The sequence below is a fragment of the Pteropus medius genome, unplaced genomic scaffold, assembly GCF_902729225.1.
Source record: "Pteropus medius unplaced genomic scaffold, Ma_sr-lr_union100, whole genome shotgun sequence".
Lineage (NCBI taxonomy): Eukaryota > Metazoa > Chordata > Mammalia > Chiroptera > Pteropodidae > Pteropus > Pteropus medius.
Genome location: NW_024355206.1, coordinates 6,515,726 through 6,530,973, shown reverse-complemented (window position 1 = coordinate 6,530,973; position 15,248 = coordinate 6,515,726). Strand labels below are relative to the sequence as shown.

The 15,248-nt window shown below is 48.2% G+C and overlaps 1 protein-coding gene across 1 annotated transcript in view; it reads right to left on the bottom strand.

Moving 5' to 3' along the window:
• Nucleotides 1-12,925, bottom strand: part of IREB2 (iron responsive element binding protein 2) — a 33,020-nt gene extending 20,095 nt beyond the window's left edge. The window contains exons 1-4 of the mRNA XM_039858337.1: nucleotides 12,767-12,925; nucleotides 11,346-11,435; nucleotides 1,966-2,131; nucleotides 517-654 (exon numbers count right to left, since the gene is read on the bottom strand). Coding sequence (XP_039714271.1) covers nucleotides 517-654; nucleotides 1,966-2,131; nucleotides 11,346-11,435; nucleotides 12,767-12,785 — 413 coding nt within the window. The 5' untranslated portion in view covers nucleotides 12,786-12,925. The remainder of the gene's footprint in view (nucleotides 1-516; nucleotides 655-1,965; nucleotides 2,132-11,345; nucleotides 11,436-12,766) is intronic.
• Between the last annotated feature and the right edge of the window lie 2,323 nt (nucleotides 12,926-15,248).

The window sequence follows — 15,248 nt, the reverse complement described above, 5'->3', positions numbered from 1 at the left end:
TCTAATTCCAGTACTCCAAGGAATGTAAAAAACAGCAAGTGCATGACAACATCATCATGTCTTCTGCCAGACCTTGGTCACAGGGACCTTTAGATAAAAGACATTTACTTCAGTGGAAGGACAACAGCTTTGGTGAGCTGTGTTTTCAACCACTGATTAAAGACATTCCCGGCTCACATGTTTAGTTTCTCCGGAAGGAAAGTCGGTTAGGCAAAAAGGACAAAGCCTGAATCTGACAGTCACTCCAAACGCAGGTTCTAGGCTTACCGCACATGGCAATCAAAAATGGTGGCAGAAACATACAAACGCGAAAATAACCTTCGGTTCAGACTAAGTTAAAAAAAAAAAAACTTAATACGCAAAACTTCCTACCAGTTTTTCCTTTTCTGTCTTAGCCAGTACTAAGCGTAGGCTATTTCACTCTGCATAAATGATCTCTACTCCCTTTGCGCCACACGCCTCCAGCGCCGGCTGTCGGCCAGCACGGCTGTCTTTACCGCGTCTGTATTAAAGTACCATTTACTGAAGTCGATCTGTAAAGAGTGGTCAACCGTGAGATCCGTCGGACAGGCGGGGTGGACGTTCTTAGGGTCGCCTCCGAGAGTTTTCACTGCCTCCCTCATAGCAGCAAAATCCACCATTGCCGGTATTCCACTGCAAAACGGAAAATTACCAAATTGGAGCTCTATTTGCTATTTTACATAGACTAGAATTATTCACATGCAGCTACCCATTCTCTTGTATTAAAAGTGTCCCTTCTTAGTTTGCATTCGTGTTTGATAATGTACTTGGTACCCACAGTTGGACGTGTCCTAGTTTAATGAGAATTATAATAAATGTCATCCGAGAACTTGAGCGCTCAGGGGTAGATGTGCCAAAAATAACACAAGAGATGACTTTCAGGGGAACAAGAGGACTTCAGGGGAACGGCCAGTGGAACTTTTTCTCCTGCCCTCAATGTTGACACCCTTTCCCTTTCCCTGGCTCCAGCCCCACCACCCCGGCCCCTTCTCGCTGCTCCAAAGATAAGCAGCTGAAGCGAACTAAGTAACATGTTTCTGAAATGCCTTCACTGCTCCACACCAAAGGCAGAGTCCAAATAAGAGACGGTTCCTGCTCTCGAGAAGGAGCGGGAAGATGAAGCAGTAGTCACAGAACAGCGCCCTGACTACCGCGACAGCGGCACTCACACCCAACCCCCGTGGGTGCGGGAAGGCCGCGCGCCTACTCGTCCGGCGAACTCCTACGCCTCCCTCAAACGCAGCTAAGGCCGAACTCTTTGAAGGCTACTCCCTGGACAGCCAGACCAGACGACGTCGTTCAGGCTGTGGTGGAGAGTGCGGATTTTATTCCGAGGCTGACGGAAGCCAACTGGTCTACGAGGGAACGCTACAACCTCGGTTAACATTTTAACATACTAAGAAAAGACCACAGACTGCAAGTGTGGGAGCAGGGACACCAGCTGAGAGACTGGGACTGCGACCAAGGTGACAGTGGTGGAGATGTCCGCACCTGGACGTCAGACGTATTTCAAAGGTAGAGCTGACAGAACTTGAAGACAGACTGGATTACGTATGAAGGAAAGGAGGAATCAAGGTCGACTCCCAGACTGTGTCCTAAACAAACAGGAGACTAGTGGGTCATTTACTGTGACGGAAAAGGCGTGGAAAGTAAGAGGTGAGGTGCGTGGGCCGATCGAGTTTTGGGCACGTGGACTCTGATAAAAGCCTATTAGCTCCGTGGAGACAACAAGCAGGCAGTTAAGCAAATGTAGTTTTTTGATAAATGGTACAAGAAACAAATGCTTGATTTTTAAAGAATTGCTTCAGCTTAGAAAGGGCAATTTTTTTAAATTTATAAACTAATCTTCGATATTAAAAAACAATGGAGCCGACCAGCAGGGAGGCTGAATTTTAAAAGCGGAAGGCTGAAAATTCATCCATCAAAAAGAAATCGATCACTCACGTGAAATCTTGAAGAAGAACACGGGCAGGGAAAAAGGGCACTTCAACATTGCTTTGTTTGGTTTTCCAGTCTAAAATGTTCATGACATCTTCCTTTTTCATTAAAAAGCCGTCACAATTTCGCACAGCAGCTTCCAACAGGACCCGTATCGAGTAAGGCAGAACGTCTAGGTCAAGAAGAAACCAAGAGAAAACAGTACCATTACTAAAGGAGCGGTCATAACTATGCACTGTAAAGTTTACCACAGCAAAAAGTTAGGTAAAGACACAGATGCAGGATTTTCTTTATGATGGAAAAATTTTCGTCTAGTGAATGTGGAATAAAACACCATTCGTGTTCAATCTGACGATCCTGTGCGTAAGCCAGAGCCCCGAAGAGGCAGAGATAAACCCTTTGCACACGAGACCAACGAATACAAGTTAACGTTCAGAAAAGACAGAAAAAACTTAAAAACACAGAAAGGTAAAATGAAATACAATAATGAGACATCTCTATTATGGCAAAATATGGTTAAACTGTGTAAAAGTTTGTAATAGACTTAAAAGATTTCCATCAAAATGGTTCAAGTTGATAAGTAAATCAGGGTGCTTAGATGAAGAAAATTCATTTCACGAAAACTGTCATTCACTCCTGAAGACTAGTTTTAGAAAACCACAGGGTAACATTTCAATATTCTAAAAACTTCCGCCACGTCACATTCTCACTCCAGAGGCTGCCACGGGAAAGCGTTCCCTCTGGACGCAGAGGGACTGAACTGCGGGGTGCGCCCGTGGGCCGCTGCGCAGCCGTTCGGAGGAAGGCAGACCTCTGCGACGAGGCGTGACCTTGACTCCATCGCTACGAGGAGACGCAGCGCAAACGCTCGGAGCGCAAGGCTTATGACACGCACTGTCAAATACGAAGTACATAATGTTATATGTTATTAAATATTACACCCGTAATTAAAACACTTAAAATAACACAATGATATACACTTTCCACCTAGGACAATAAAAGGATAAAATGAAAATCTTAGTATATGTTCACAGCGTTTTGGCTGTACCTCCCTGGCACGACATGCACCAAGGGCAAAAAGATTCAGGCATTTATACTGATATTGTAATTCTGAAACCATCAGGTACATGATGTCAAGAAAATAAAAAATACTTCTGTTACTGTGACTGTGAACCAAGATTTTCAAGAGTAACAATGTACGAGTATGAAATCAGAGCAGCTGAGTTAAAAAAAAAACACGTTTCAGTTGGAATCACGGGTACAAACATGATTTATTTTTTTCTTAAAAATATGTATTTCCTACCTGGGGCAATGACTAAACAATAGTAATAATGCCTAACGACTCAGCCTGCTGTTTCTAAATACTATTTCCCATTTTAAAAAACCAGCCTTCGAGAAACGGCTCAGGAAAGGGTCTGCACGGAGTAAACCTGGACCATCTTGAGTCAGCAACCAAAGAAGTTATCAAGGACTAATGGGGACACTAATGGATCAATCTGAACATCACGATGAATGATGACCGTAACTCACTGAAATGCATCAAGTATATAAATAGCCTTGAGTCCATAATGACTCTGAAAACCCTTCATCGATCACCGATGGAAGTTGCTAGAGCAACTCATTACCCTGAAAACTGACAAAGGGGAGAAAAATCAATCAGGAATCCTGTCCTTCCTGATTTTTTGTAATGAAATAGTTAAGGGAAAGTTCCTCATTATAGAAGAATTACAGCTAAGAAATGTAAAAGAAATGATGTAATTAGAAAAATGGCCAAATGCAACACCTAAGGAAGAACGGACATTGAGAATGGTCGTTTAAGTGGGCGCTACAATCGTTAGGTGACGCGGGAAAGGGGAGCCTCTGGTGGCTGGACCAAGCTCGAGACAACTATACCCGCCCAGCATCACCAAAAGTGGACCTCGAGAGCCTTCAGATGGAACAGGAAGTAGAAGCACCAACTCCAAGGTGTTCTTGCACAAATAAAATCATACGTAAGTCAACCTGAATCTAATCAAACACCTCGCTCTAATGCCCGGCTACGGGAAATGTGGGGGACAGTGCAACAGTAAATGAAACCACAGAGAAGCCATCGGTCAGACCCACAATAAAGAGCCCAGTTCCTTCCACATGAAATGGCGTGGAAAAGGGAGAGATGAGGGACGCTACAGATTTTTAAGAGATTCGAGACCTAACAACCAATGCTATGTGTGATCCTGTTTGGATACTGTGCGAAAAAAAAAGCTGTAAAAATACATTTTCGAGACAACCAGAGAAACGTCAAGATGAACCGGGTTACAGATCATATTAAGGAATTTCTGTTAATTTTGTTAGGCAGAACAAAGGCACCGAAATCACGGTCTGTTTTCAATGTTCTCATACATCAGAAGTGTATACTAAAGTATATTTTCAGGTTAAAAATGGAATATCTGAAACAAAAAACTGGCAAAATGTTGCTAACTGGCTGACAAATACATCGTGGGTCCGTATAGTATTCTCTCTCTAGTTTTATGCTTGAAAATTTTAACCCAGAGAAATTAAAGAGGAACAAAGTGTCAGTAAAGTGGATGAAAAACCACATAATCAGAAACTAGATTCAAAGCCTGCACCTGCCATTTACTACGGGCATGACCTTTGGAAAGCGACTCAGAAATGCTGCACTTTCTCATTTTCAAGTGTCAGCCACCTGACAGGGATGTGAAGAATACCTGACCTCGTCATCTGTCTAGTACACGTAAAACCCTCAGACATCTCACGACAAATAGCAGGGACTTAATGATTCCACTTGTATTGGAATCTAAAGAACAAAATAATAAACAGATAAAACAAAAAGACTCACAGACACAGAGAACAAACTGGTGACTGGCACATGAGAAGGGGGGGATTGAGGGGCTGGGTGAAAAAGGTGAGGGGTTGAGAAGTACCAATCGGTAGGTACAAAACAGTCACGGGGATGCGAAGCCCAGCACAGGGGATGTGGTCGATAACCCTGTAATCACTATGTATGGTGCCAGGTGGGCACCAGACTTACTGGGGGGATCGCTTCATAAGTTATACAAATGTCTAACCGTTGTGCTATATACCGGAAACTAATATAAAATAAAATTTTAAAATGGTAGGTACTTAACGAGTATAGTTTCCACCCGTCCCTCAGTCAAAAACATAATGAAGCGTCCAAAATCAAGAGGAATTACAGAAGGAAATGTTTAAATAGAACGATAAGTGGTCTTACTGGCGTTTTAACTACTATTTGAAAATTACATATTAAAAAGCAATTGTCAAATAAGAGCGATATAAGGAGAAAAATAACCCACAATGGTAACGGAACGCTCCACAGACTCGATGCACAATCAGATGCCAGCGGCGCGGAAAGGTGCACACACACACACACACACACACACACAGCTGGCTTCTTGTTCCTCCCAGAGGCAGCCAGCCTCCAGGGCGACCGCAGCAACCCGCACCGCCCGGCCCCCATGCTGTCACGCGCCCTTCTGCACTGAAGGTCGGCTGGCTATCTGCGTGACCCATGGCCTGTGGCAGAGATGGCAGTGTGTGGCTGCTGAGGCTAAGTGACCACGATGTTTCAGGTCAGCCTTCCTCCGTGGCTGCTCACTCCGGGAGGCCAGAAGCCCGCGCGAAGACAGCCACACAGGACCGAGGCCCCTGCGCCGCCACTGAGCACACGCCCGCCATGCAAGGCCGCCTTCGAGGCAGACGCTCCACCCCCACTGGGCCCTCAGATGCCCGCCACCTGCTGTGACCTGGTGAGACCCGTGCCACAGCGGTCCCACCGAGCCAAGCTCGAAGTCCTGACGCGTGGAGCCATGAGAGCCACAGACGTGCTCGGCTGCTGGGCGCCACGCGCTTGGGCCGACGTGACACCGTCTCAGAAAACCAGTGCACCCTCTTCCTCACCTTTTCCAAAGTGACACCTGCGGGTACTACTGACTTGGGACTCACCGTGGAGCTCCTGGCCCGGCCATCACCCACTGTCTCGTCACATGCCACCCACTGCTGGCGGCCCGGCCCTGCCTTGCCTGCCATCCAGTCGTGTCGTGGGCTGGGCCGCGCCTTCTGCAACAAGGTCTGGCCCCTCCCAGGCCTGTGCCCCCGCGGGCCCGTCAGCCCGTAGTGCCACTCGGTTCCCCCACATCGCACGATCACAGCCCCCGCACTGCGGCAGTGACGTGCCCAGACCCCCAGGGGATGCCTGAAAGCGCGGACTCTGGTCCCTCCCATGCGCACACCCACCGTAAAGCTCCACTCGTGAGTCAGGCGATTTCCAGACAGAAGTTTCGTTCCCGCCCTCGATCTTGGCAACTTTATACGATTTTTTTCTTCCCTTACTAAGCTGAAAATGCTCACCTTTTCACTTAAAGTACTTTACGGCTTCTCTTTGGTTTATCTGAATGGCCAGAGTTACTCCTCTTGCATTTTGGGACCATTAAAAAATACGGGCGACCTGAACACAAGCATGGCAATACTGCGATGACCAAGACGGCTACTCGGTGACTGCTGAGCAGCGACTCTGTCATGGAGACGCTGGACAGAGGGATGATTCACGTCCCGGGAGAAGTGGAGCAGGACAGCACACCACCCAGAACGGCATGCAATTTAAAACCTATGAATTGTTTATTTCTGGAATTTTCCATTTAGTATTTTGGAGCCGCAACTGACCACGGGTAACTGAAACCGCAGACAGGGAAGCCGTGGACGAGGGGGCGCTGCTGTGTGTCACGGTGATGCGTATCAAATGTCCGGCGCTACCTCCCGACTGAGCTGAGACCCCTGCAACGTATGCCATGCTAACTGCACTCGACGTGTCCCACCGACGTCTCCGCACACGGATGCTACCGCAGCTGTGTTCCATTTGCCAGAAACGCGTGGGTGCTCGGTATCTGTTCCACGAACGAATGAAACAGTGCTGTCGAATACGCACCAAGCAGAAAAGCAGACTGGATTCATTCTGCCTCTTCTAACCAGGAATTTCTAGAATTCTACACATCCAGACAGGTCATCAAAAAGACATGTGGCAACCAGGACCAGCTGGTAACCTAAAACTGGGAAAGTATAATTTGCGTTATCGCACTTCTGAGAGGAGCTGATAACAACAGATAACCTTTGGTCAACTGCTCAGTGGAGCACGCGGCAGGTGGTTTGGGCTCTGCAGAGGGACGCGGAGGGTCTGCGAGCGTGTGCGGAGGCAGCGGGCTCGGAAGGCCGGGGCTGCAGACCCCGCCGTGCAAGGCCAGCGGCTGCCACTGACGTGAGGCCACGCAGCCCCTCTCGGCGCAGAGCTGTCTGTCTGCCTGCTGACGTGGTTTGTTTGTTCTACACAGTTTTAAGATTTTAAAACTTAACTGTTAACACTGAAAAACCAGAAACATTTCACGAGAAAATCCCAATTTCCAGCTTAAGGTAAAGATCAGGAAGTGTCACAACGCTGACCTCACATTCTCGCGGGAACGCAGCAGACCGACCTGCCCCTTCGCGCTTGCCACGATCCCAAGCAGGGCCACCGACCTCGCTTGGGTGGCCCCTCCACTCCTTGTACGCCTGAGCAGGCAAGGCCCCTGTGACAGGTTTGACAAGCGAGGGCCTCAGAATCACAGATTTTTGTTTAAGCTTCTCCTCCACCACTTAGGAGGTAGGTCACAGCACTTGGTAGTGGGACCCTGGCCAGGCAGATGACGACAGACCTTGTCTTAGAGAATGGACACAGTAAATAACAAATGCTAGCCGCTTTCCCACTGCCATCAGCAAGCTGGGAAACGACGCTATTGAGGCAGGAAGTAACGGTCTGAAATCTGAAGATAAGAGTCTAGGACCAAATTCCTCACTTATAAAATAAGTGACTGGAGGCAAATTACTCAGATTCCTAGACTCGCTTTCTTCCTCTCTGTAAAGGGGCGAGGAGACTCCCCTCCCTGCCTGTCACACGGCAATGCAGCGAAGACAGAACGCACGAGGGCTGACATTTTAAAAAGTGGAAATTCCAGGTTTAAACATGGATGAAGGAATGACCCGCAGAGGAAATCAACACTAACTGGCTGGTGAGCGGACTGTAGAAAAACTAATGAGACAGAAATACCGCAGACTGAAGGAAGGAAAGCATGCAGATGCTCCAGGCAGATGCTCCCGGTGGGCCCAAAGCCCCAGGGAACCTCTAGGTCCAGACTGAGAAGCAGGGGCAGGGGACTGGGAACCTACGACAAGAAACGGTCCTAAAGGCCCTGTAACCCTCGACCTGTCTCTAACCAGCACCAGGGTGAACGAGACTGATTCCCACTTAAAAACTCTGACCTATTTTACCATACACGGCCACGGCAGAGTCTAAGGTGGCAGAAGAAAAACATATTCTTGCCAAAGATTTTTTGACTCACTAACAAACATAGAGGAAACGAGGAAGAGGGTCTGCCGCTGGTGAAAGCCTCCGCTCACGCACCGCTGGTACGCACGGAGCTGGGCGCTGTTTGCCCCCATGACACGCACAGTCCTCAGTGTCCCAGCACCAACTTGGTACAGCACCGAAGCGAGAGCCAAGACCGACAGCCTGGAGAGAAAATACACTGCGACAGACAATGAGATTCATCACCCAGGGATCTGCAAGCAGGACACAGACTGCACAGGAAAGGTGCTGAGAGCTAAGCCGGGGGCTGGGGTAGCCGGCGGGGACCGTGTGTAGTTAGAGGCTTGTCCGCAGGAAGGCAGAGGGAGCACACGGATAGAGTGGGTAGGAATGTGAAGCCCCGAAAGAAAAAGTCAAGTGCTTCCTCAGCCCTGGCCCACTGCCCTTTTACAGATACAGCCCCATTTCACCAGCCTGGGGGCTTTATGTCACACAACGAACCTTCCAGCATCTGAGTCAGGAGTGTCTATTCTTTACTGCCAGAAGGCCTCACCTAGAACAGAGTGTCGACGAAAGCAGTTAAAACCACAGAGCCTTGAACAAAATGTGGTGAGTTCGTGCAGTACATGGAATAGAATGTTAGGTGAGGGCAACCCTTAAAAAGTTACGTACTGTGTGTAAATATTCTAAGCAAGCCACTTCATCGCTTACCCCAACTCACGACCCTTTCCAGAGTCCAAGGAACAGACAAGATTTGAAAGCTCGGAACTTTGTCGAGATAGCCGGGCCTGCAATAGATGCCTGCCAAGCCCTGCCAAGCTAGGTTAATACAGTAGGTGGACAAGTCATCTAGGGCAGGGGTCCCCAAACCCCGGGCTGTGGACCGGTACCGCTCTGTGGCCTGTTACGAACCAGGCCACACAGCAGGATGTGAACAGTGGGTGAGGCAGCGAAGCTTCCTCTGTATCTGCAGCCGCTCCCCAGCACCAGCATCACCGCCTCAGCTCCACCTCAGATCATCAGGCATTAGAGTCTTATAGAAGCACTGGTCCCTGATGCCAAAAAGGTTGGGGACCGCTGACCTAGAGGCAGTCTTAACTGGCTGGTAAGCAAATCAGGACACACAAAGAATGGCCAGCAGTAGCTCTGCTGGACGTTACCCAAAATGAGTTAAGTAAAAGGGGCTGCAGACAGCAGACTGGAGAGCAGGTATTAAAAAAGAGACAGGCATAAAGAGACCAGGCAGCCTTCGAGTGACAAACAGGATGGCCTCTGGCTTAGAAACTCTGGTTTCGATGACGCCTGACCGCTTTCTTCCTTTGTCTTTGGATGTCTGAAAACTGCAACGTCTTCTTTACTTGACGCTGAGTTAAGTGATTTTTTGTTCCTTATATTCAAGAGTAAAGACTGAAACAGAAAATATACGGTAAAAGTATAAAAAGAAAAACGTACGATGAGGGGGAGGAAGCAGCACGCTTTCAATCCAACAACTCTATATAACAAGCCTGCATCAAAATTTAAACGTTACGCACACACAGCAGAGTTATTAATAAATAGGGAGAAGTTGGTAACAACCAGAGTTTTAAAATCAAATCTGTTCTGAAAGCACTGAGACTTAGGGGTGCCCTACACTGTACACATCATGGCTCTAAAGCCCCGGCACTCGGGAACTCTGTCATGCGCAGATGCCCGTGGCGGAGTATTTTCAGATAATCTAGCTTTCACATTATCGATCACCCTCTTTCGATGCATTTTCCAGTTATTTTCATAGTTTCCTACTGATTTCCTGCGTTTGGGAAAGGGGGTATCTTTAAGTAGGCACGTTTCCATAGAAAGAACTTTTATACTCAATTTTAAAAATACCCTCCTATATGCAACTTTACTTTATTAAGCTATAAAACGTGGGTTAAGAAAGCTCCAGGTCAGACTCACTAGATATTTGGGAGAAGTAAGGAGAAATAAAAGATTTTTCTTGTACATAACCAATTTAGCTGTCTCCTTTTCAAAATTAACACGAACTCTTCACCACGGAGGGGTAGCATAAATGTGAATGCAGACAAATGGGACCATGAAAACAGCCAGGTTCTCTTAACACAAACCACTGCAGTTACACACGCAAGGTGAAGGAAAATGCTCTCTTTGGTGACCTGTTTGTTTGTAAATGGTGACGAAATTCTAAGACAGGGATCTTCTAAGGTACTCCAAAACATCTAAATCTTCTCAGTAAGTATGAGAAAACAATGCTGGTGGCAGTCTAGAATAGTCAAATCCATGAAAGTCTACAGAAAAATCACAAAAGCAATCTTCTTAAATGATGCAAAAATTATAATTAAAAAAAAAAAAAAGATAAACAAAAGCTCCCTCCAAAACTGATTGCAACACATTTGACGTTTATGTTTTCAAGAAGTTTTCACTAAGAAGTCTGAAAATAATAATCACTCTTCCAAATAGGTCTTTCCTTCATTTGCCTGGTTGAGAAAGTCACTCGACTGTCAATAAAGCTATGATTTCCATCCAATACCCTCGGGTTCAGCCAAATTCAGTCTTCTGAGACCTCGGTAAGGTCTGACTGATCAGGTGCCTGCAAATATCTGCCAAAAGTGCTGGCGTACAGGTCTGGGCAAACCATGCCCAGTACTGGCAAACAGCTCAGATCAGCAGGCCCTGCTGATGATTCCTAGTCAATGGATGGCAGTTAAGAATTGCGGGCATTGCTCATTTGAAAAATTAAAACGTACGTTTAATAGCTGTAGAATATCATCAGTTTTTTTTTTTTAAATTAATTGTAGTGGTTTCTTTAGGGGTGGGGAGAGACCCATTGCTTAATTTAAGATTTTTAAATGAGAAGTTAAGGTATAGGCTTACATCTTTCTGAAACAAAATTGACCCAAGAAGAACATTTAAAATGTCAGAGATGCGTGTAGGTGTACCTGTTACAACATGGTAGGAACAGACATAAAATTTCTTCAGCTTGCTCAACAAACACATTTTTATCATTAGAAACTAAATAAACCCAGGAAAATTTAAGCAACATTACCATACTTGGTGCCTCCAAGTTTAGGTACATTGAAGAACTTCTTGTGTGAACTGTCGTTTAATGTCTCAATAAGGTACTCAAAGATGTATCCTGAAAAAAAAAATTGTACTTTCATTAAACAGTTACAAAGTACCCTTTCAAAGTGAGAATACCAGCTTTGTCCAACAGAATTTTCCGCAGTGATGGAAATAGTCTATATTTGCACTGTCCAGTAAGGTAGCTATTAACCACATGTGGCTAATGAGTATCTGAAACGTGGCTAAGACTGAGGAATTGAATCGTTAATTTTATTTAATTTTAAATAATTTTAATTTGAACAGTCACACGTGGCTATCGTCCACTGTATTGGACAGTACTGCTCTAAACCATGGCTCTTATCAAGAAAAAACTGACAATTAATTCCTGAGACGTGATAACAGAGAATACCTGAAAACGGACAATGAGAATGATTTAAATGACGTATGGGCGTGTTTGGGGAAGACGTGTCCTGAATATTTCAAAAGTACAGACAGAACAATTTCAGAACACCACAATTTTGTTGGAGGGACTGATTTTTTTTTTTAAGATTCAGGAGACAAGATTTTGGCAGAGCATTCAACAACCTAGACAAAACCAAACAAAACCAAACAAAAAACTTAACAGGTAAGACCTCAATAGGTCTTGAGACTGAGGAAAGACGCAAACGACAAAATATTTGGGCAAATGAGCAGATTCTCTCTAAAAGAGACATGTCTCTCCGGTCTGGCACGAACTGAAGCTGAACCATAAAGTCAAAGACCTGGGGGGGTCTCATCTGAAATGTGCCCCCGCCCCTAACGTCTTATAGATTCAGGAAGTGACGGGGAAGCCGCCTCAAGGGACAAGACCTTGCCATCTTTTGTGCAGACTCATTGTCGTGGGTGGGCAGGACCCTCGACAGTGTCAGGCCGGCGGGCCGAGAAGAGAAAAGCACAGTCCACTTGCAGAAGCCACAGCGTTTCTCTCTTCCTTTTAGAGGGGAGACAGCGGCGCACTGGGGTCGAGGCCCAGCGCTGCAAGACGCGGTCCGGGCACTGTCGGACCAGCGATCGGCCTTGACCGCTGGCCGAGGCCGAGGGGGGGAGGGAGGGGCGCAAGGCTGGACAGCGGAACAAACAACAGGCTGCGGGAGACCCCGGCCCCCGCCCCGATCTCTTACGAAGGGGGGCGCTGAGGGGACGCGGGCCGCCCCCGACCCCAGCGCGGCTGCGGAGACAGCGGGGCCCCAGGCGGAGGGGGGCGGACGGCCCGGGGGTCACGGCGGGACGCTCGCGGCCCGAGTGTGCAGCGGGCCCGGCGGGCAGGCTCGGGAAAGCGGCTCGAGCCTGAGGCCCGGACGCCGGCCGAGCGACTCCAGGCAAGGGCCGGAGGGCCGCGGCGCCGGGCGGCGGACGGAAACTGACCTGCACTTGGGGCGTCCATCGCTGGAGACCATATTAGCCCGCGGGGAGGGGCCCGCGGGGAAGGAGGAGGCCGCCGGGCGGGGAAGGGGAGGAAGGCGGCCGACGGGCCGGAGAGGAAGGAAGGGCGCAGTCTCGCGCAAACACCGCGAGAGCCGCAGTGCCGGCCCGGATCTGCGCTCGCGGGATTTGCCGTTCAGCTCTCGCGAGACCTCTGGACGTGGAAACAAAGAAAGAGCAGGGGCGGAGCTAGCGGGAAGGCGCCTCCTCGCGGGGGCCGCGGCTTGGCGCGGCCTCGTGGCCGGTTGTGGCCGAGGCCGAGGCCAAGTGGGGTGTTCGGTGGCGGCTGCACGGAACGCGTCTTCCTGGCGCTCCGGGAGCTTCGGTCTCCGCTTGCTGCTCCCTCCCGGCAGCGGTCGCCACGCGCCTCTCCGTGCGCCCGCCTCGCCCGCCCCTGCGTCCCCACCGCCTTATCTGCCGCGGGCAGCCAGCTTTGCGGGGACAGCTGCCGTGCTCGCCCTTCCCCTCCCACTCCTTATCCCGCCGCAGCCCGCCTTCCACCGCCAGCGGTGCCTCTCTGCCCGAAGTCTGCCATAACTCCGCCTTTCTCAGTCCTTGCTCGGCCTGCTCGCTCCCCTCGTTGAGAAATATCAGCTTTTGTGACCTCAGACTCTTGTTCTCTTTTCTGCCTGTCTCCAAGGGCGCGCCATCTCGGTCCCTCTGCAGGCCTCTCCCACCCAGCCTCAGTGCACCGGGTACTGAATCCAGCCCCCAGCCCTGCCCTTGCCCCTCCTCTCTCCATTTCCCCCAGCCGCTCTCACCCTGTCCTTTGGCTTTAGTTATATGCTGATGCTTCCCAGTCCACCTGTCACCCAGACCCACCTCCTAAACCTTGAGATGTACGTCCCAGCACCTACTGACGCCTCCACATCCCACAGGCACCTCAGACCTAACATCTCCGAAACTGGATACCAATCCTTGGTCAGAGACATGGTTTGCAAATATTTTCTCCCAGACCGTAGCACAGGTTACATTGCCTTTCAGACAAAATTAGAGTTCCGTCAGCAAGGGAGGCAAAATTCCTGTAAGGTTGGCAACGCCCGTGTCTGCCACATGTCACTAGACTATAAACTCCATGAGGAGAGGAGCCATGTGCATGTCCCCAGCATGGAAAATGATCCCTGGCACAGAGTAGGTACTAAATGTCGTGTGAATGAATGAAGTCACTCGTTCAAGGTTGTACAACTGGCAGTACCAGATTAAAAAGAAAAGCTAATAATTGAGTTCTCTGAAACATTTTTGAAATACTCGTTCCTAGATTTATCGGCGTGATCGCTTCATAAGTTACATAATTGTCTAATCACCAGGTCGTACACCTGAAACTGATCTTGTATGTCAACTGCAATTGAAAAATAAAAAAATTTAGTATGTATTCAGTTTCTGTTGAAAAGAGAGACTGAGAACTTTGCAAGGGAAGGGCAGAGAAAGAAGACCTTTCCTGAGAAGCCAAGAAATGACGGTAGCCGTCTACTGAAGCTCCAGCTTGCCCTTAGGAACTTCATGTCCCTACTGTGAGTGATTATCTTAAGCATTTTTTCCCTACCACGGTGGTAGCCTCCAAAGAGACGTTTTCACAATACATTTCTTTTTCAAGTTACACAGGAAGTCAAAGCCCCGGGGGACCATGGTACACGCAAGGCAGGTAACCGTGTGACTTGTATCTGCCCGTCTGGTTAAGCGGAATGCAGTTAAGAGTCTTTTCTTCTAGCTAACAAGAATAGACCACACTTCAAAAGTTTTTAGAAACTCACAGAAGTCTCAGTCTGTCGCCAGGAGGTGGTTAAGGTCAGTGCAGGTTTGCGGTTCAGAACACAATCTTTGGAACTGTCATAAGGTAGAAAAGAAAGAAAAGGCTCTTACTCCTCAGACCCATATTTCCTTTCCTAAGGGAAAAAGAATCGCCATCGGTAAAATGACATCGGAACTTAAATTCCAAAAGTACTGCTAGGAGTTCAATTGTGTCCTCCCTTATAGATTCACATGTCCAAGTCCTAACCCTATTTCTCTGATGGCTCTAGGCTCGTCCCTTAGTCTGGGGGAACTCTGAGAGGTAAATAGACAACGACAGTGACCACGTGTCCAAAAAAATCAGAAAATCTTACCAGGAGACGGTGGCGTTTGAACTCAGAAACTATGTGGTCAGGATATTTGTCAGCCAGCATTGTGGACATCCGACACCCACTTCCTGCTTCTCCTGCACAAATCACTCTGATTTTCGTTTGGGCAGTTCAGCCCTTCCCCACTCCCCATCCACAGACCCACTATTGGACTCAGTATCTGGGGAATAACGTAATCAGAAGCAACGAATCACAAGATGTTTGCTGGGCCTTCTAGGAAAGGGAAGCCTTCTTGTTCCCTCCAGAAGTCGTGGGGTGTGAAGTTGTGACTCCTGGAACTGCTAGAGTCATTTTTATCACCGTAGTGG